General features: G+C 44.2%; 2 protein-coding genes across 4 annotated transcripts; one reads left to right on the top strand and one right to left on the bottom strand.

Moving 5' to 3' along the window:
* Positions 1 to 4,407: 4,407 nt before the first annotated feature.
* Positions 4,408 to 11,326, bottom strand: actr10 (actin related protein 10). The gene is made up of 13 exons (XM_086188934.1): positions 11,119 to 11,326; positions 9,824 to 9,896; positions 9,651 to 9,733; positions 9,328 to 9,436; positions 9,066 to 9,173; positions 8,438 to 8,505; positions 8,182 to 8,261; positions 7,521 to 7,556; positions 6,562 to 6,641; positions 6,398 to 6,471; positions 6,136 to 6,217; positions 5,321 to 5,522; positions 4,408 to 5,155 (listed from the first exon to the last, which is right to left on the bottom strand). The coding sequence occupies exons 1-13, from the start codon at positions 11,193 to 11,195 to the stop codon at positions 4,974 to 4,976; spliced, it is 1,254 nt and encodes a 417-aa protein (XP_086045060.1). The 5' UTR covers positions 11,196 to 11,326; the 3' UTR covers positions 4,408 to 4,973.
* Positions 10,645 to 21,307, top strand: armh4 (armadillo like helical domain containing 4). Of its 3 annotated transcripts, none has more exons than XM_086188933.1 (9): positions 10,645 to 10,838; positions 12,007 to 12,210; positions 14,004 to 14,848; positions 16,548 to 16,925; positions 18,304 to 18,444; positions 18,566 to 18,718; positions 18,843 to 18,874; positions 19,060 to 19,194; positions 19,355 to 21,307. In XM_086188933.1, exons 3-9 carry the CDS (start codon positions 14,023 to 14,025, stop codon positions 19,427 to 19,429), a joined length of 1,740 nt encoding a protein of 579 aa, XP_086045059.1. In that variant the 5' UTR covers positions 10,645 to 10,838; positions 12,007 to 12,210; positions 14,004 to 14,022; the 3' UTR covers positions 19,430 to 21,307. The 3 variants fall into 3 exon arrangements, with proteins under 3 accessions (XP_086045059.1, XP_086045057.1, XP_086045058.1); XM_086188931.1 differs by having other exon boundaries at positions 19,060 to 19,209; XM_086188932.1 differs by lacking the exons at positions 10,645 to 10,838; positions 12,007 to 12,210 and adding an exon at positions 12,258 to 12,391 and having other exon boundaries at positions 19,060 to 19,209.
* Positions 21,308 to 21,714: the final 407 nt, after the last annotated feature.

Raw genomic sequence — 21,714 nt, 5'->3', positions numbered from 1 at the left:
GCGAAGCCTTGACGAACGTTTTTCCATGCCTGAACTTAAGCAGCCCTCAACCGTAGCTTTGGCTCGTCACAGCCCATCAGTATGCAGCGTCTATCTGCAGAAGCGTGTGCTGTGTTTTTGTCCCCGTAACCACCACAACCGTCACTGTAACTCAAGAAGTTTCCCTTAATCCTGTGAAACTTTGAGCAGTTTAAAAAAATAAAATGAACCGAGATACTTTACTAAATGCAGAACCCTCAGGGGGGGGGGGGGGGGGACATGGTTGAAAAAAAAATAATCCCACTGAATTTTTTTACATTTTTTTTTTATTCAACCATCATTTACTTTCACACTCTTCACACCACATGTCATTTTTGGAGATTCTTGCAAAACTTTTGTGGGTTTTCACAAAAATACTTCTTTTTTCCCCCTCTTCCCTCAACCATCACTTTTCTCCCCTGTCCATGTCCTCACCGGGGCTCCGTACCTATTGTTTTCACGTTCCGTGGCAGCCATGTTGGAAAATTCTTTTGTTACACAATTTTAAACATCTCTTGTGTGCATTTTGTGTGCTGTGATTATTTTCTTGTTTTGGCTGAGGGTTGAGAGGCGCTGGGATGGTTGAAGAATGTTGTGCTACCTCTCATTGCTGAAAAAAAATCACATCCAATAACAACAAAAGTGCTTCTGAAAACTGTCTGCAGGGCGTGAACACACTCTTTGTTTTTGTCTTTCCCCTCCTCCTCCAAACAGTAAATACTTTTGAGGGCGTAGTTACGGGGCTGCTGTCCTAGACTGGAGTACCTTTCATGGAAGTGACATTTTAATTGTACAAACTTTTGGGAAATGGCGGTGGCGGTGGGGGGAGGGGGGGCATTTTCTGGCAGACAGGCAAAAACAAACCACAGTGTGATATTGAAATATAAGCTGGGATTGCGGGGAGCTTCCTGTATCCCTGGACTGGAGGCCAACACACATCAGCTGGATCCGGTCCCTCAATTTAGCCTTTTGGCTCTTGTGCGTTTTTTGACACTGGGACCCCTGAAGGTTGCCTGCTGAGATTCTGACAGCACAGCGAACCCGAGATCATTAAAACTGTCGCCGCAAAAATCAGTCAGACACCTCAGAGGCGACCTGCTTCATGCCGATACCACGTCATTTATTCCCAGCACGCGTAAATGGACTCAATTTCATACAGCACTTTTCTACCTTAGCGGCACCTAAAGCGCTTTACAGTGTCGTCTCACACACACACACACACACACACACACACACACACACACACACACTGATGGTGGAGGCTGCCATGCAAGGCGTCAACCTACTCATCAGGAGCAATTGGGGGTCCGGTATCTTGCTCAAGGACACTTTGACATGGTCACCGGGGTCGAGGATCGAACCAGCGACCCTTCGGTTGCTGGACGGCCACTCTACCCCTGAGCCATGCCGCCCGCACGTCCAGTACGTTAATAAATACTTGTAGTTTTAATCTACATTTAATGTGGATTACTGATCGTGTTCACATACCAGTTTGCTTCTTCACTCAGACTTCTACATGTTATTCTCTTGTTTGTTTGTTTGTTTGTTTGTTGTATAATTCTGTTACAACGGGCCAGCTCGCACTCTGTACAGTCAAAAATGAAAATCAACACGAAGGGGAAAAAAAGGTTTCACGTCCGAGGGGCCACATGCAGAATTCTGAACCGCCCGGAGGCACAAGAGACGCTTCTACATACGGATCGACGAGGCGGGAAATATGCTAACGAGCGAACTCACCTATGCACTGTATTTACTGGCTGTAGTGACTGCTGTTTTCAAAGGTGCTTTATTGATTACAGAATAGACGAACGAAGATGATCCATCGATTCGCCTGCGCCCCAACACCAGCTTCACTCGCTCTCTTCTAGGGGGCACCTTTATGAAGTCACCTCTGTTTCTTTATTGTACATTGAACGAATTATGTTTGCAGCCAATCAATTTGACAGCAGAATGATCAACATTGCAATCAAAATGTTGTTGTTTTTTTTATCAAAGTTATGATTTAACCAACACTGTGACATTAAAATGTTTCCAGGGGAATCCAAAGCTTTGTTTTCTATTGAAGAAGAACTGCATTTGCAGTCACGCATCAGTTGTTAGTACTATCGTCTCTCAATTTTTTTTCTTTAAATTAAAAACCTATAATTCTATTAGGTGTCACAGTAAAAAATTTTTTAAAAATTCTCCAGAGGGTGAAGTGTACGCCGCTGCCACTTCCTGTCACCCACAGTTGGCGGTTTAATTCGCTGAAATGTAGAGATGCAAAGTGCAAATCTTTTCATAACAAAGCTGTAATTGGCTGTAGTCCTTATATGTACGCCGGGAGGTCTCGCAATCCTAATTTATTGCCGTTTTAGATTGTAATGAAGTGAGTGAGTGAGTTCCAACCAACATTTTCCGGGGAGTCCCCTTCTCCTCTCAGACTCCCAGTCTGACACCGAGAGGTCAGACGGACGGACGGACAGCTGCTGCTTCCTGTCTCTGGGAACCACACGGATGCTCCAGTCCCAGTCCCCAACCAGGGAGGATGGGATTTCCCTCGTCTGGATGCGAGGTGGGACTCTACATCTCTGTGCGGCCAAGAACGGGATCAGGAGGAGATGGACGCAGATGAACGGTGATGGCCGCAGAGATTTTACCATAACTGTTTTCATAGTTTGACCGTTGACATTTAGGGTTACTGGTGAAGGCAGAAAGGATGAACTACCTCCTATCAGTGCAACTGTTTCTCACAATCTCTACCCCTCTTCAGCTGCAGGTGCATTGTGGGTAAAGCTACTGATTCCCAAGCTAACAGTAGCCAGACGGGATCAAGAGGTCAAACAGATGCAACCAAACACTTGGAAACACACCAACAGTTGGTGTTTTCTGGAATAAATTCAGCAGAAATAACTTGCTTTGTTCTGTAAATCTCAAGAGTTGCTGAAACATTCAAAGAAAAAAAAGAAAGAAGAGAATGATCGGAAGTTTAGGGAGCAGTTTGAGAAGAAGTCATGGTCTGGTCTTCTATGGCTGCAAACGTTTACACACGTATCTGGAACCGTTCTGTGAAAACATACAGCGTGCCAGGATAACGTGAGAGCTGATTCAGTTTGGAGTTTTTACTGGAATGGTTGAAGGTTAGAAAGCAAGATGGCTGAAATTATAGCTAAAAGACAATGCAAAGCTATGTCCAACACACACACACACACACACACACACACACACACACACACCGTTTTCATGTAGATTTGACACATCTCTTCAGGAACGCTCACAAACTGAAGAACCACAGGGTGAGTTCCCGAGGAGAAGCTGCATGAGTGAACAAGTATCTCTCAAGTGTAATCAGAATCAGTTTTTGAGGAGAAATATGGTTTATCGCGTCTTTAGAAATGCTTGATATGATCTGATCGAGTGAAGTTTCACGTACAGACATTGTTTAGTCAGTGGTTTCAACCACTGCTGAATAAGTCCTGTTCTTCCTCTCCATAACTACCATTTCAGTATTGCTCTCGACACGTTTGTCTGACGCACGCTGCAAATGTGACCTACACAATCCCACCCCGATTCTGCTCTCACTGCTTTGGTCCCTTGGGCGTTTTAAGCCCCTGAAGACTTGTACGTCCTAAAAGTGCACATTGTAAGGAGGATGTCTGGGATTAATCAGAACTTTAGGAAAGGATCGTGGACCCCGTCTGTGGGGGGGGGGGGGTCGGTGGTTCAGTAAACCATGGGTTCCAGGTTCAGTTCACTTGGTTGTCGTATCAGCAGAGTGTCTTGAGTTGCACAGCAGCGCTTCTCTCTGTGCTTGACGGGTCAGTGTGTGTGTTTGCGTGCATTACACGCGGAGCAGAGACACACAACATAAGGTCTCTGTCACTGTGGAACCAAAAACTTTGGTTTGACGTCAGCATGCAGAATTAACCCTGCGCATGCTGCAGACTTCAGCACCTGATGGATGCCTACGGCACGAAAAATGTCCACCTTGCAAAAACTGCTATAATATATTGCATTCTTTTATATTTTTAAACTTTTTTTGTTGCCTAAATATTATCAACTTTAGTACTGATCAAATATTTGTTGATTTTTTTTTTAGATTCTAACCCGTTAATTTGAGTTTGATTGAGTATGGGATGGTACATTTTTGCCTCTCTACGCCTTTCACTGTATCCTTGTGGCACAAGGCCTTGTTCCATTTCGTTGGGCCAGGGTCCTGGTAGTGAGCAGGCCAGCAGACTGGAATGGCAGCAACATACGACTGCAAGGCCTTGTGATTCATAAACTTCCATTTGATTCACATTTAGAAGCAGAAAACGTATTATTCCATTGAGAATTTTGTGTCTCAAAACGTCTCCCATGGCAGGAGTGCAGACGGTACTAATTTGATGGAAGAACTGACGTCACCAGGCGAGTGTGCAGGAGGTTTAATGACTTCAATGATCACTTTACTCTTTTGAGTGCAAACAATAAATACAAGACAGACTTTTTCTAAAATGTTACACTGGGCCATTTTGTCACACAGTCACGATTCCATCACACGGTTGGCCAACATTCTGTGGTTTTGCTGACAAAAGCCATCAAGTTTTCAGGTACAACTGTCACTAATTCCTGTAAAAACCGAACTGTGTAACTATTTGCAAGACCAGGTTTAGTGTTTTGCTCAAACCTTTTGAGATTTTATGTTTGTGAGCCTTTATTCACTGATGTTCATATTTCCTGGAACATTTACCTCACATCCGAAAATTTGTTCCGTCTAGTAATGGGAGACAACGGCTCACCTGAAAAGAAAAAAAGAAAAATCCACAAAAACAAAGAGAGAGAGAGAGAGAGAGAGAGAGAGAGAGAGCGAGCGAGAGGGCGACCTCATGTAGAGTAGTTTAAGTAGTTAACAGATTAATAGCGTGGAAATGTCAAAGATCGCCGGTGTTCTGTCAGGAATGGAAGGGCGTTGTTTGAATGAACGGGAGTAAGATCTACTTCTCGGTGGAGAAGGCTCGCTTCATGAGAGGAGGAGGGGTCTTCCCTGCTTCGTATAGAGATTCGGGAGGAGGGGAGCTCAAGCAGCACCAGTCTGGGATGCGGCCTGTTTGGTTGTAGTAGTCCCGGGACACCGACCTGCTGCCAAGTATGTCCTGCAGCGCACCAAAGATGGCACCTGGAGGGCAGAACCGGGTTTGATTAGAGGAGGGAATGCTGCAGAAATCAAGAGAGGCCGTACACAATATTTTTTTCAAAAATCTTTTCATCTAGAAAAAAGAAAAAAAAAAAAGCTGACAAGAAATTAAATGAAGATACTAGAAAAATATTGATCAATTCTGACCTCCGAGCCAGGCGGTGCAGTTTGGCTTGGCGGGTGGAGCGTGTATGCGGAAGTTCTTGCTGGCCAGGACGTCCCTGTACTTGGGTTTCTCCACCAGGAGGCGTATCTCCGCCAGCAGTCGGTGCAGGAAGCCCGGCAACATGGCCGTTCCTCCAATGACCACCAGGTTCTCAGAGAGAACCTTACGCGTGTCAATGGGGCACTGAAGAAGAACATGCACGTGCTTTCTTAGTTTAGCAGCGATGTCCAACGCTAGTGTGAGAATTGTAACAGAACAGCATCCGATTGTACTTTGTGCTTTTTCATGGAGACAAAAACAAAATGGCTGCAGTGTTTACAGATCTGTGCTGATGGCTTTTTTCAATTTGTCCTGAGCTCTGTACTCTTTCATTTCAGGAATGATACACCTTGGATTATTTAGGCTGTCCCGGGCCAACTTGAACTCCACACGGAACAAAAAAACCAAAACAAAAAACCCACACTCAGTTCCCTGGATTGGCCACGGCTGAGTGTAACCACGACAACCGCATTATAAATCCAACTGTATACTCTATTCCCTCCTCGTGCGACGTGGAGAGAAAAAACAAGGAATCTGCTTTCCTCCTGCAAATGATGCTGAGGCTTTGCAGCAAGATAATCTGGATAATAGATAAGAGCCAGCCCATACAAGAGCGCTCTCAGGAGATTATTTTTAAGGGCTTTGAAATGATAATGACAGCAATATACCTGAGACCATAGGAGGTGACAATGAGCTTCTCTTGTCACTGTTGATTCATCACTTACTCTTACAGACACAATAAGGAGTCTTTCTCTACCTTGACCAGAGCATCGAGCATCAGAGAGGCCACACTCTTCTCTTCGTTGTCCTGTTCAAACAGAATCTCCATCAGAGAGTCCCTGCAAATCACAGACGGCAGAAAAAGATGTGAGCAGCCCCAACAGAAAAAAAACCCACAAACACACACATATCTGAAGGTGTAAAACACACTAAGGTTAAAAAAAAGGGGAGCTAGATTTCCAGATCTGTCTGCTTACTGAAGGTGACACCAGATAAAACAGAGCCACACGATCAGCTACCTGATGGATCCTTTGATATGCAGAATTTTCTCTCCATCCAGGGGGTAATCCACATCTGGAGGAGGGGCTGGACGCTACAAAACGTATCGAGATGAAAGAGCTGTAGTGAAAATCTGCAGTCACACACAACTGGTGTACAAAGAAGAACAGAAGTTGCCGTTCACCTCTGCTGTACCGTCCAGGTTAAATTTGGCTTCCTGGATCTTGAGGCCTCGCTGCAGGTCACTGACGAAGCAGGTTCTGACTGCAGGGAACAAAACGCATCGATTACCAACGTGTTCTAAACGATCAACACGTAGGGCTGCCGAAAAAAATGATCTGAATTTGACTTCACCTTTGAACGGCAATAAAACAATAAATGAATCAATCCAGATGTGTTAAAAAACAAAACAAAAACAAAACAAACAGCAGCAGCAGTCGGTGTCTGATATTATGAGATAAGTCACATGGATGTGGGTCTTGTGAGTTCTCACGTGAGCCTGAGCTGCTACATTGATCGCGTGACAGACAGAAGTCACATGACACTTGACGCCAGTTTGATGGCTGGATGTAGGTCAGGCGACGCAGAGTTTCACGAAACTTGTTTGCAGCAGAAGCCGAGAGCGCAATCTGTGCCACCAGAAAAACTTGAATGTGGAAATGCTCCAAGACGTTTAGGTACATGACGGAATTTGTGGCTCAAGATAAAGTTGTGTTCCTGCTGTGTTAGCATGAACAGAGTTTCAATAAATGTAGCGTCTGATCTGATTCACTTCTCACTCGCGAACCCGGTGCAGAGAGAGAGAGAGGATCTGCAGCGCTGCAACAGGTGTCGTATATGACAAGTTTCTACCAGTCAGCTGGTTACTTTGCACTGTGGAGGGACGCAGGCTGTGTCTTTATTACATAAATATTCTATGTAATATATATACAGCACATTGCGTCTCCAGATGTATTGTTTTGTTTTTTTGTGGACTCTGATGTCATCCATGGGTTGACTGACATGGGCAAAAGCAGATATTCAAATAAGTAAAAAAAACTAAACATTTTTGAGGAACACTTGAACTTCATTTTTGGGGGAGGTTTGACAGCCTCCTAGTCTAGATTTGTGGTTTTGTGATAGCTTCCAAGTGAGAGAACGCACCCTTGATGTCCTCTACAGTCTCCTCTGGAATGGTCCCTAAAAAGAAGACAAGATCTTTAATTACATATTCGTGTGTCTGGAATGTTGATGCAAAGATCAGCCTTTTCCATGAATGTGATCAGACTGAATCATCCTTTGCGCAAGTATGAGGTCACTCGACAGGGAATGACAAGAATGATAGCTTTCTGTAAGAAATCCGGGAAGAGGAAAAATACGTGTTGACATTGTCCCTCAGGAAACTCCCACACTGCTGCTAACAGTATTTTTTTTTGGATAGTGTTTTGTTTTACTTTCGGAGTTAAATCCTCTTCCTGAATAGTGTGCAGTATAAAATGTTGACTACAGCGAGCTCAGATCCTTTGTGCTGCCTGCAGAAATGCAGTTCCACCGTCCGGTCAAATTCATCATCCTGCTGTTTGTCTTAATTATTGATGTATATGTGCTCACAGCTCAACTCTGTAATTCAGAGAAAAATCTAAAATAGACTGTATGTATAATTCACAAATTGGGAAAGGGTTTCAGCGAAATGTCAAACAGTGTCAAGTTCTTCTGGCCAACAGTACATGAAGCATAACGGGTCAGAACCACTCGATACTCCGGTGCCCTACCTTGTCAAACAGTATTTACTCATTCACAAAGATGCTTATTTTACAGTGATTACCGATGACAGCTGGTACACTCTGCCCGGTGGTGGTGTCTGTGTCCACGGTGCACTGCTCCACAAGGAGTCCATCTAATTCTCTAAAATAAACACACACACACACACACACACACACACTTAGAGGATAGGAACGCCTAAATGAAGGTTTCAGTTTAAAGTTTTCAAGCAAAAGAATGTAGTCACAGTATTTTTCTGTTACAAAACAGAAGAAATAAGAATCGTAAGAGCCTTTGTGAATCTACTGAATATTACTTACTTATGGATGGCTTTTCCACCCAGCGGCAAAGCCTCCCATGCAGGCAAAATAGGAGTGCACTCATAAACCTGGTGTCTGGGTCAAGGGGGGTAACCTCAAATCCCTAAAGCGCAGTTAACAATTAAGCAATATAAAGTCCTATTTTTCTGTGAGGCAGCTTCTGCTGCTTGAGGGTGTGGTAACCTTTAGCTTCAGACATAAAAAGTATGTTTTTCCTAGCTTAGCATGAGGAGCTACTGTAGCTCTAGCCAAGGTTTCCGCCCACATCCAAGCATCATTTACACGTGTACATTTTTAAATATGTGAATGTATTGGAGCTGCTGAATTATCCATAAACTTTTACCCTTGCACTATCACACCTCAACAGAAAATATCTGTCTGAATGACTGAATAATACGCTGGCTAAAAAGCGCTGAATGATCTGGAAAACACATCTAAGACACACATCTAGCTTATTTCCCTTGCTTCCCGTTGTTGTGCTCAGCTGCACTGATCATGTCCTAGACAACTTCCTCTGTTGAACTAACAGATTAAACCGATATGAAGCCTCACAATTTGGATTAGAAAGCAAACGCTTTTCCAAAAGATGACAAACGGTGAAGAAAAAAAAAAAAAAAAAAAAAGATACAGGAAGGACCAGCGTCTCTGTGTGACCACAATCCATTACTAGGGCAGAGTTGATGCCCAGAGTCATGATGGCCATGAGGTGACTTGGTGCAAACAGCACAGAAGGCACCTGAGAAACACAGACACAAAAAAAACCACTTCAGAATCTTACTAGACTTTCTAACTCTCATTTATTGTTGCTATCTGCACGTTACTAAGATACTAAAACTCCTACAATCTTGCCAAACTAGCATGTTCACAAGTTGCCGCCCACTTTCTGGTACCTCAAACTGTTTGAAGAAAACCTTGGTGAGTGTCTCTCTGAAGTGAGACGGGCAGAGGATGGACTCGATAATGACCACTCTTCTGTCTCGAGGGTTCACCAGCAGGTGCCTGACGGAGCAAAACATCGGGACAAACTTCTGTTGGATAATTCTGACTTGCTCAGTTTTACCAACAGCAGTTTATGAGTTCAGTAATTTATTAATTAGTTAAACAGTGGCTGCATTCCACGTTCATGTGATGTCACGCTGCAAAGCACACACCAGACTACCTCAGTAACTCTTCTTAAAACTCCTAGTAACAGCCAGGAGGAGCAGCGTCTCACCTGAAGTACAGTATGTGGATAAACTCTTTTAGGATGACATACAGCTCTTCTGTGTTGATGTTGTACTGAACCACTTTGACGGCCTGAAGGAGGAGCGATAAACAGTAGGTTTAAACAAACACTTGCCATTTAAAACATGACATGCACCATAGAACAGTAAAGAAACATCTTACTTGTTGCTGTCCCGGCTTCCGGATCTCGCTCGGTATTATGAACCTGGGCCCCGTTTCCCCTGCAAAGCCACATCTGCAAAAAATAAAAACAAAAAGACACTGTTAGTGATACACTGTGCATGGACTACAATCCATCCATCCATTTTCTACCTCTTATCTTGTTAAGGGTTGCGGGGGGGTTATCCCAGCCTATCCCAGCAGCCTTCGGACGAGAGGCGGGGTTCACCCCGGACGGGTCACCAGTCCATCACAGGGCAAACACATATAGACAGACAACCATTCACACTCACAGCCACGCCTACGGTCAATTTAGAGTCTGGATTAACCTGGTCCCCTCTTGAGGTCTTTGGACTGTGGGAGGAAGCTGGAGTACCAGAGAGAACCCACGCAGGAACGCTCCACACAGAAAGACCCTGTGCTCCAGCCGGGGGTCAAACCCTGAACTTTCTTGTTGTGAGGGGACAGTGCTGACCCCTGCACCACCATGCATGGACCTATTTCTGATTAATCAATAATATAACACAGCAAACAAAAGGCAACATGGCGCATCCCAGGGTGGTACAATGACAAGGAGGAGCTCTTTTTATACAATTGAATGATAAAGCATTGGTAGGAGAGGACTGCAACTCTAGACAAAGGAATCTTTATTTATCAAGTCATGCTAAAAGAAGAAAAATCTGTACTCTTGATCCTCATGTGATTTGCCTCAGGCAGGCTTCTTTTCCATATTTCTATACCTAATAATGACACAATTCATAATGATCCCACTCCCACTAATCACTTACGACTGTAGTAACAAACTCTACCAGACAAAAACTGTTACAATGTATGGACACCCTTTAGTTTCATGAGGATATCTGAGGTAACGAGGCATTGGAGACATAATCGGGGTCACTCACACAGCAGCAATAACACAACATAGCGCTAATGTTGAAGGCAAAGTTACTCATGTGCGCGGATGGATGAAATACAAAACGTTTACCTGGACGTGCAGCTGTCTGTCTTGCATGTGACGGTAAGTGACAAGGATCTATTAGGGATTCAGTTTGGTTTTTAACGCTAGCTCCAATGTAGCATCAGCTAGCGCAAGCGCTGACTTTGCTACCATCAGCTACCTCATAGCATTCACAACGGCTTCCTACATTCATGCACCGAGTGTTAATTGGGCTAAATCCTGTATTTGACCCCAGGAAACCATCAAGTACCACGGGCGTTGAAGAACAGATAATCACGCTAGCATTTTCCGCTAACTGAATGGCTCCGTTTGACAAGTGACGCTAGCGGTTCATACTCACTTCGTGTAGGCGGCTCCTAAATCAATAACAATCGCAGTCTTCTCCGCTCCACTCCCCAAACCATCAAATAATGGCATTTTAAAGATTCACTCGCCGTGTGGGCGAATGTACTGAAAGGGGATTTAGTGTTGACAATCAATTCGCATCGTAACCAAGAGAGGAAAAAAAATCTGTTGTTGACTTCCGGCTCGGCAAGGATGGGCCTTCAGAAACGTGATGACGTAAAAGCAGGGGGCCGCCTGATTAAAATGTATCAGAAATTGCTGAAATGTATTGAACAAATACATTTTAGATGCGTTTTTTTATGTATACGTGTCGGCGACTTGGCTTACTGTCACTAATCTGCTTGATATTTAGTACGTTGTGTATGAGTCTGCATTTTTTCATATAATCTGCTGCGTGTGTGCCGTGACATTGAAAAATCATCATTGATCATCACTCTGTGTTTTTACGCAACAAAAAAATGTTAATTATACGACATGAGTGAGACTTCTATACCCTGGCAAGAATATTCCCACAAAGTGTCTGAGATCAAGTTTGAGCTCAACAATTTGAGATCAAATTAAAACTTATAAAAGTAAAAAAAAGTAAATAAATAAATAGATTCAGATTTCACTCAGAAAATGTGTCTGGTTTTGGATCTCATACATTTCTTCGTGTTGTCAATCAAGTAGGAAAATTACAAGATTAGGGTGCAAATGATCTGTCACGGCATGAACCTGAGATTACATTGGTGTGCAAGGTGTCTGATATGGAAAACACAGTGGAAGTAGGCAGTAGAAATAAATTCAATTCTAATAAAGCAAAATCTAGCGATGAATACATGGAGAGGAAAGGAACTGGGTTATATTTAATTCATTAATTTGCATCAGTCCTTCTGTTTTGAAGCATTCGGAGCTGCACTTGAGGAGCGGGCGGACATAGACGACTTCCAGTCCGTAACGCCGAGCTGCAACAACAACAAGCCTCTCCTCTTCTCTCCATCTGCTGCTTCCAACATCCCAAGATCCTCAATTTCTACACATCGCGTCTTTGCGCACACTGCGAGAGCAGCTCTGCATCCTCCAGGCAAAGCGTCATGAACCCTGAAAGGTAAAAGCAGTTTTATTTTTAGCGACTTTAATTGCCACCATTCATTTCGGTCTCAGAATATCAGAGGATGCGTGTAGCCTCTTTAAGCGTTTGAACAGCTCAAATGTGGTAATTCTATGCTGCCCGATTGGAGATGTGACCGCAGTTTGTTTACAATCCCGGGGCTCGTTTCTGCTGTCAGGTGGGTCGGACTGCATGAACAAACCCTGCATTGATTGCAGGGAAAGTGGGGGTTTGTTGTAACATCGGGGGTTCAGTGATGATTGTGTGACTCTGGCAATATCCTGACATGACACAGCGTATTTTTTTCTCCATAACTGTCATTATTAGGTGGTTATAGCAATCAGATGGTGTCAAGCAACACTCTCAGTTGTTTGATTGCTTTTCTTTTCGTTTTCACGCGCATAAAAACTGCAGAGATGTGTCAAAAAAATGCATGCATGCATCTGAAGAGGATTGAAAACCTGGTGCTATTTATAGGTGAAGTGGGTGCTAAGGATTGCTGTGTCAGACCCTCCTCCCTCCCCTCACTCTCAGTCTGTGTGTGTTTCTGTGTGTGTGTGCCTTATATTTTCCTTTGTTTATACAAAACAAACAGAAAAGATGAATCTCTTTCAAATCAGTTGAGATATTCGCAGATTACAGTTACCCTCGTAACCCCAGGGCTGAGACTACATGTTGAGGCACCTGATGGTCTCCACCAGGGGCAAAGTAGTTGGAGAGCAGCGGGACTGACTTAGCCTGACATGTGAGATGCTTCGTTTCATAGAACCGGCCGAGACGTCACCCAAAGAATAGATTTAGATGAGCCGTCTGTCTATCATAGGCCAACTTCAACCAATCCCATCAACGACACAGATGATCTGTCAGTCAAAAAGCAGACATCTTTCTTTTCCATGAAGGAACCTGGGGGTGGGGTTCTTTGCTATTCAGTATCATCACCCAAAACTCTTTACCTTTGGTAATTTGTATTGTTTACATGGGCGCTTCTCACTATTGTCACACGAGCCTTAGCTGCCCAAATGATGGTCTCATGTTATCTCGTGAATCGAGCTACCGCGCAAGGCAGGGCTTGACTACCTTACTGGGAGAGGACCATCAAAAATCCTGGAATTCATAGGTGTTTTGCAATCAAGGGCCCTCAGACAGTGTTTCTAGGGCCCAAGATGTGGCACTAAAACACTACAGGTTAAAAAGAGGTCAGTGACAGTGGTTGCTAGTCTTTTGCTGCAGTGCTGCTTGAACTCGGGCATCAAAACATCAATCCGAGTCCAAACTGATACACACCAGTGATCATCAGCAGGGTTCTGCATGTAGAAAGGGGGCTCTAGCGGGTGACTTGGCCCAAGGGAAATGAATTAAGGACCAAAAAAGTGAAAAGATGGAAGGTGTTGTGGCAAAATGATGGACACATTTAGTGTTACAGAATAACACTGCAAATTCTGGTGCTCGGCAAAATTCTGCTAGCTGCTGCTAACATTGAGAATCTTTGGTGCCATATGAAGAGAGGAAAAGAACGGCTGAGGATTAGTGACGTGGCCTGGCTGGACTTTGTCCCCAGTTTGAGGTTGAAGCACTCATGATATAGAACCGTGCAACGACATCAAAGTGAGGGCAGAATTGTAGTTAATCCTGTTCCCCATGAAGAAAACTTGGCATGCTGACCCTTTCTACCTTATGTAATGTACCACCTGTCGTCCTATCTGTCCACGTCTGCTGGGTGAGAGCGTAGACGGGTTTCACACCTCAGTTTAAGCCTGTTAGTGTTTGTTATTTGCATCCACTCTCTTCAGGCACTGAGACCAGACAGAGATGCTGATGTCCAGGATGCTCCGTCACCTCCTCCTGGCTGGGACCTGTCTCTGTGTCTGTGGAAACCCTGTCCACTTCACCCCCACGCTGCAGGACAGCTCACTAACAACTGCTGGCTCCTCAGATGTTAAGTCTGAAGCTTCAGATGGGAAACACGTGAATGGCCCCATATTGAATGTAGGTGCAGAGGGAGGGGCTGGACACAAATTGGGACCCGAGGGGATAGCTGCAGTGACGCAGGCTGAAAACGGGGACAGCTTCGGTGAAGAATCTGGGCCGAGTTTGACTGGCGGAGATGCACGTAGCCAGAGTGGAGAGGTAAAGAGGGTCGAGAGCACGTCTGAGGCTGATCAAGAGAATGCAGAAGAGAAGGTGTCTTTATTAACTCCTCCTGGAGAAACAAAGCAGCTGGATATGGCTGACATCAGCACCCAGAGATTAACTCCATATGGATTTGCAGCCTCGCCACAGCTGGAGACACCCAGCACCAGCAAAGATCTTGTTCAGGAGAAGCAAAATAACTACAGTACAATGCTGCCTGTCGATGGGGATTCTGTCCAAGAGAGAGGTGCCGAAACAAGCTGGTTATCATCAAGTGAACCTCCAAATCTCTCAGAGCGGATCCAGAGGTCGACCTCTCCTGGATCCATCCCTCCATCAGTCTTTTTCTCCGCTCAAACCTCCACACCATTGTCAGTGTGGGGACACGAGGGTGCAACCATAGCCACACTCGCAGACCCCCTGTTACCAGAAATTGGGCCAAACCTGATGCCCAAAGAGGATGGCCTGGAGAGCCTGTGGACTGAGGCTGTGAGACCCAGTGGTGGTGAGTCTAGAAAACTAGAAAAACACAATTAACAAACTGTATTTAAAGCTTTACTCTGGCTCATTTATGTCCACCTTTAGCAGTCACAGTTGCATGCTTACTTCATGTGGTCTACTGTTAGCCTACGGCTTTGATGGTGTTACTAAAACAGTGGATAAACTGTTATGAACGTTACACAACTCCAACAAAATAACCTGTGCCATGTTGTGTTTACAGGAAGTAAGCCTGATGCAACAAGCATCATCACGTTACATCAAAATGACACTGTGCTGTCCTTTTATGAAGTGCAATGTGGTGCAGATATTACTCCCTTCTTCCACTAGATGGTGCTGGAGAACACAAAACTTTGTGTTCCACAAATTGCACACCCTAGTCTGCTCCTTCATGCAAAATGAAATATTATCAGGTTTGACTGCCCTTGCTTGACGGAGCTGCCACACTCCGATGTGTGTGGGGCTGTGAGGGCCCACCCATGGCTGCTTGTTTTACTCTGGGCTCGGGCCGCCTCTGAACAACCTCTAGTTTTAAAACAGTTTGTATAAACTCACTTGTGTAGAAACTCTTTGCTTCTCTTTTTGGTTAAAAATCCCACATCTATAAACTTAAAGACAGCCAGGGTCCTTCCAGAGAGTTGTTAGTTGAAACTGCCACCCAATAAAAACCCCATCTATATTTTCTAGCTCGCTGGCGTTGTCAGGGCCTCCTGAAAAAGTGACATGGAAATGAAAACAAAGCGTCTGGTGACAGAGATCAACCTCTGATGATTGGCAAAGAAGGTACCCGCTTTTCCACGCGCCGCTTTGAACCCCGACTGGGACTCGTGGCAGTCTAATTACTTTCTATTCCTGACTTGAGCCTGCAAAAAAAAAAAAAAGAACTCAACTGCCAGGAAAAGGCTGGTGGCAGGGTGTGTTATACAAGTCTTTGGAGGATTCAACTCTTCTCCATCTTTCCACCTCCTCTCTCTCTTTCTTACCCCTCACTCTCCTCATATGGTAAAGAAGAGGCAGGTTATTATTCAGAGAGGGAAGAGAGGGAAATAGATTAAAGTAGTCTGTCTGAGCCAATATGTGTTCCCACTGTCCAGAGGGGGATCGTCTGTTTGATAAAGCTTCCTCCCAACAGAAAAGAAGCCGAAGAAGAAGAGAAAAAAAAAAAAACCCTCAATTCCCATAACAGTATTATGTAAAAGGATTGTGTTGGGGTTTTTTTTTATAAGCATTTTTCAAGCCTTGCTTTAAAAATGCTTTGGACTAAAAGGAAACGCTGGGGAGATGTGCAGTTTCTTCTGTGACAGCCTCGTCTGCGGTAGCCGCTTATCTAGAGGGAACCATTTTTCAAACAATCCCCTTCTCTATTGTGTCTTGGCTGCACTGTGAACTCAGTTCTCCGGGAGCGCAAGTGCTTCTAATGAGAAAATGGCATGTCCAAAGAGGTGCCGTTTTCAAAGAGCTGCATTCTGTTATGAGTACTTCAGAGCTACGCGCTGCATTCTGTTGCTTTTACCGGCCTAAACTGTAAAATCCTAAACTTCTCATCGCTCATTTGCCCAGGTTCCGTCACTGTCTCATCTTTGTCACATGAAAGCATTATTTTCCCTGACATTTACCAAAAAAGCTCTGCCTTTTGAAAAATGAAACATTCATGCAACCCATCATGACCCTGATTCTTCCTCTTTGCTTTATCAACACAACGACAGCGGACACTGTAGTCCCGCCATCTCAGGATGAAGCCACAGAGGGCACCATGTCATCAGAGGCTCTCCCTCTCATCTTTGAGCCCTTTGAAGACGTCACATCGAAGGGGGCAGCGGTCACCCTGATGCCCGGCAGCACTCAGCCTCCTACTGCCATGGCGACCGGAGGCGGGCCTCTGTCAGAGGTGGACCTCGAGCAGCTGGTCACCCTGGAGACAGACAGTGATGGTCCTTCGAACGCACCGCCCCTGTTGATGCCAGACTGGACGTCACCTTGGCAAACATCCGGCGCTGAGCTCCTGGATCCAGTCAGCCAATCAGGGCCGTCTGCATCACAGCTCCGCACTGGAACTGAGCCGGGACTGTTGGAGGACGACAGAGGTGTGAGGGATGATGTTGACCACACCATGCTACACTCAAATGACATCATTATTTTCAACAAATCATGTACTTTAATCCAAATACACAAGTATTTGCTCAGTTAACAATCATTAGCAACCTAATTGGTGCACAGTTGAATATGTGATGAGAATTCATTTTTGGAAGTTAAGTGGGAGAAAAGCTCGACATGAGCTGCCTCAGCTTCTGCTTGTGAAAGCATCTCTCCTTCCAGGCAGCTCCTGGCTGTCGCTCATCTCAGCCTGCAACTAAAAGAGTTGATTTATCTGAAAAAATACTGATTTGTCTAAAAAAATACGGCTGCATGTAGATGTTTTGGGTGCATGAAATCGTCTTAAATTTAAAGGAACGTGCCAGCATTAACCTGAACCCCCAGAGTCAGACAAGAAGAGAGACACTCCTCTCTCCTCTGTGAATGCAATAGGGAGCTGAGACCCACAGAGACTCAGATGCTAGTTAGCTCAGCGAATTGAATGGTAGTGTGTGGGAAGTGTTAGCATACCTCCATCAAGCCTCATAAGTCAAATAATAGATGACGTTCAGATCTTGATTTGTCCAGAGGGAATTATCCTCATTCTTCTCTTAAACTTTTTTTGGTTACTTCTTCTCTCCAATGTTTTGTTTTGTTGAGGTACTGCACCTCGTCAGGAAAATAGTTCCGGCGATGCATTTGATTCTAAAATACCTTGCAGTTTTAGATTGTGACATCATTACACGTGTTATGCAGTAGTCATATGAATGCAGGCAAAGCCTGTTTGGGGTAAAAGGAATTTGATGACTTTTGACTGAGGTATGCTAACACTCCCCATCCAATGCCATTCTCTGTGCTTAGCTTACCAGCTGTCAGCCGTTCTTTCAAAAAGTTCAGCTTCCCTGTGACGACATCATTTTTACAGAAACACTTTTCTGTTCATTAGCAGGAGAGGTACTTCAAGTTCTAATTTTTTGTATTGAGGCATGTAGGCTGGGTTACTGATGGTTCATCTGCAGTACACAGTTTTATTAGTAAAGATTGTGGGAGCTCATCACATCTTGACAGGACGCGTGTGTGTATGTAGCCGTCATATCGGGAGCGGGAGGATGTAACGGGCAGAGGTGCTGACTTTAAGTGCTTCTTGTTACAGTTGAGGAGCTTGACTGACACACGCAGTCATCTGATCGTGGCGCATCTCCGGTGACGTTACACAGACACGTGACAAAGCAATTGATTGAGCACAAACAAGTCATTTGAGTCATCATGTCTTCATGTCAAGTCTTCAACTTCCAAGTTGAAGTCACACCTGAGGTCATTTTTCTGCGACCAAAACTCGAACAAAGCACCTTGTAAACTCTTGTGTGCCATGTGACTTGTGACTTACAGGCACCGTGTGGACACCGAACCGTGATGGGGACCATGGCCCCTCCCTCTCATCCATCATGCATTCTTCCACAACGGTAACCATGGCAACCCATCTGCCGGTGCACAAATCCAGACTGGGGTTAGAGGAGATGGAGCCTGAGGGTGAGATGATTATGTCTGCATTTTTTTTTTTAAATATCTTGTTTAAAATGTCGCTTACAACTATTAATAATCGGAAGAGCTTGGCTGCTTCTGGGAAAAGATAAATTTTTATTCTCCACAGAGGAGTCTGACGATGAGGATGATAACTCTGAGGAATCGTTGGAGGAGGAGAGTGAAGAAGACCTGACAGAGACACCTAAGTCCTCCTCGATGCAAACCCCCTACAGCCTTATTCCTCCGCCTCCTGTCTGGGTTCAACGCAACCAGGGGCTAAGTATGACACACACACACACACACACACACACACACACACACACACACACACACACACACACACACACACACTACTACTACTACTCCTAGTTTTAAGAGACTAAGGTATGGCTCTTTTCCTCCAGTGCGTAGCTGGGTAGAGCTGATCAGAGAAAAGGTAAGACTGCCCTCTGCTGTCCGTGAAAAGTATCGCTCGACAGTCATCTGCATCCAGTTTTGTTGAGCTAATTTGGTCAGAGATTGAATAAATTAACCTAGATTTGTCTTGTTCAATATATAGTTGCTCTTCTTTTAGCTTTCTCTCGTTATTTCCATTTTAACCTCTTGTCTCATGTCTGTCAGGCGGGTTATGTGTCTGGGATGTTGGCCCCTGTGGGCATTGGCATCGCAGGAGCTCTGCTTATCGTCGGTGCCCTCTACAGCATAAGGATGATTCACCGCAAGAGGAGGAACAGCTTCAAACACCAGAGGAGGAAGGTCAGACAGCCAGAGGTCAATACCCTACTTGTACTAATCACCTTTTGTAGTCAGTGTGAGTCACTGAGGCGAGATGGTAAAGATCCTCTGCCAGCTTGAGTTTAAAATTCAAATGATCAAGATGTCCAACAGGTTGGTTTGCTTAAACATTCATCCTCAGCAACCCTGCGAGCCCGGCACCAGCCGCCAGGATCAGGCCATGCTGCTGGCTGACAGCTCGGAGGACGAGTTCTGATGACACCACGTTGGGTTCCTCCTGATGATGGACGGCTGATGCTCCTGATACAGAGGCTCAGCAAACATCACCATCGCTATGACTACCACATCTCCAATCACCCAGGGCTGTTTGGCTATGACTCATCTGATCCACAGAATGTGACTGAGAATAGGGCACAATTTGCACAAGCTGCACAAAGGTCAGCTTTGTACCCCCCCCCCCCCCCCCAAAGTACCAACGTGAGCACTTTTCTGAGCGTTGTCAGGTGACGGTGGCTCTGAAAGCTTGGAAGAGCCGATGTGATGCACGTTGACTTAAAAAAAGATACAACTACGTCTTATTTAAAAAAAAACAACAATAACAACAACCACTGTACATTTGCAGGGTAATGGCAGCCAAAGTCTGAGGGTCACTGATAAATTCTGGTTTTGTGGAGTTGGACGAATGGGCCATTGCAAGTTTTCTGTCAAGTAAAAAACACAAAAAAGGGCTGTAGAAAAGTTACATTACATAAACGATGTACATACACATAGAGAAAATGTAGCTGACTTTGGGTCAGTCGTGTTCATGTAAATAAAGTTTTCCTTCTTGCTACACATCAAGGATATTGAGGAATTGTTCTACATTCTGGGAAATATGCATACTTTATGCTTTGTTGCTGAGAGTAATGCCTGTAGCATATGCTAGTTATGTAGCTACAGCCAGTAGCCTGTTAGCTTAGCATAAAGAAGGTTGAAATGTACCAGATGCCTACCAGCACCTCTGAAGCTCACACGTATTAGTTTGTGTAAGAACAAATGGCGATATTAGGGGCTGGGAGCAGTGACTTCCTGATTTGTTTTTGTTAATAGTTCAGCACATAGCATCTGGGGACAGCTAACTAGCAAACAGCACCTTAATATGAAGGTCACACTGTTAGCTAGTCAGTTAACCTGGCATTTAGCTGTGACATTTACTGAACTAACTAGTCAACAGTGGTACTGTCATACAGAGTAAAATAGTGGTCTCTTCATGTAGATGTGAAGGTATTGCAGTTAACTTGTTGGTTAGCTTAGCATATACCCGTGGATTTTATCACCTTTGCCAGCAGACTGATTCTTTGCTTCCACCTTTTGTGCTAAGCTAATTGACTACCAAACTGCGGTTGCTTCATATTTACTACATGTGAAGTTATTAGATTAAACTCTTGACAAGAAAGCAAATAAGCATATTTCCCCCCAAAAGTCAAAGATTTATGCACATTTCTAAAGATATTAACGTACACATTTTCTGCATTAATGTTTGGGTTAAATGTGAATTTAGTGTCGTTTTAATCAGAGTTCATAGTTGCTGTGATAAGCACATACCATCGCCATTGAAATGTATGTAGCAAGGGACGTCGCTGTACAAAAAAAGCTCTGATAGGATTTTTTCCCCTCCTTTCGTCACCTCTAAAATGCGTGACCAGGTTGGTCTATTGAAACAGAATCAGAGATATATTTGTAATGAATAAACTGTTTCTGTTGGCTGGGAAAGCACAAACACCGAAGACACTGAAGCAGAGCTTGGTTTGCTAACAAAGTCACGTTGCCAAGATTCAGAGTCAGATTAGGTTTCGAGCTTTTACTTCAGGACTTGGGAGAGAAAAAGAGGGTTCATTCAGTGAAAATTTGACCTCAGACAGAAAATAAATATTTGAACACTATGTTACACCAATAAGTTACTGAAGTTCTTGTCTCTTGTTTAAAGAAAATATATTTTCTGTAACATCATGAGCCATTTGATATGCTTAATGTACAACTGCCAGTGTAAATGCAATAATACTGTTTTAGGGTAATTGTGATGTAAAATAGTGACATTTTTTTTCTCTATGTAGATATGAAACAATGTGTGACCAAATAAACAACCTCTTTCAGATGATTGTTGTCTCTTCCTCATGTTTAAAAAAAAAAGAGAGAGAGAGAGAGAGAGAGAGAGAGAGAGAGAGAGATCCACACCTTGACACAGCAGACAAGATGACCAAGTTTACAGCATTAAAAAAATCAAATAATTTATTTCTGTGTTCTTTTTCCACATTAAATAAAAGCTATCGGACATTTCCAGATCAAAATCAAGAGAGGGGACAGGGAAGAGGAGCTGGGGAAACATAAGTCTGACATGCAAAAAAAAAAAAAGAAAAAAAAGAAGAAAAAAAAAAGAAAAAAACTTTTGCACTCTCCTCTTTGCACACTGCGTAGTTGGTGGTGGAGGCGGTGTTGGCTGCCGCCGCCACTGCTGCTGAGACTGCAGGAAGCCCCTGTGTGGTTGCGGTGTAACATGGCTGC

Source organism: Aulostomus chinensis, chromosome 20 (assembly GCF_037954235.1).
Source record: "Aulostomus chinensis isolate RoL2024-O1b breed Wild chromosome 20, RoL_Achi_v1.0, whole genome shotgun sequence".
In the NCBI taxonomy this organism is placed as follows: Eukaryota; Metazoa; Chordata; class Actinopteri; order Syngnathiformes; family Aulostomidae; genus Aulostomus; species Aulostomus chinensis.
This window is presented reverse-complemented; position numbering and strand designations above follow the sequence as displayed.

Bases quoted from the DNA above. Each gene is read 5' to 3' on its own strand.
- actr10 (XM_086188934.1), bottom strand. From the start codon at position 11,195: ATGCCATTATTTGATGGTTTGGGGAGTGGAGCGGAGAAGACTGCGATT. The intron at 9,174-9,327 runs GTACCAGAAAGT...TGTGTTTCTCAG, and splicing joins TTTTCTTCAAACAGTTTGAG to GTGCCTTCTGTGCTGTTTGC. The intron at 7,557-8,181 runs GTAATCACTGTA...TCTTCTTTTTAG, and splicing joins GAGTGTACCAGCTGTCATCG to GGACCATTCCAGAGGAGACT.
- armh4 (XM_086188931.1), top strand. From the start codon at position 14,023: ATGCTGATGTCCAGGATGCTCCGTCACCTCCTCCTGGCTGGGACCTGT. The intron at 18,445-18,565 runs GTGAGATGATTA...TATTCTCCACAG, and splicing joins AGAGGAGATGGAGCCTGAGG to AGGAGTCTGACGATGAGGAT. The intron at 19,210-19,354 runs GTCAATACCCTA...ATTCATCCTCAG, and splicing joins GGAAGGTCAGACAGCCAGAG to CAACCCTGCGAGCCCGGCAC.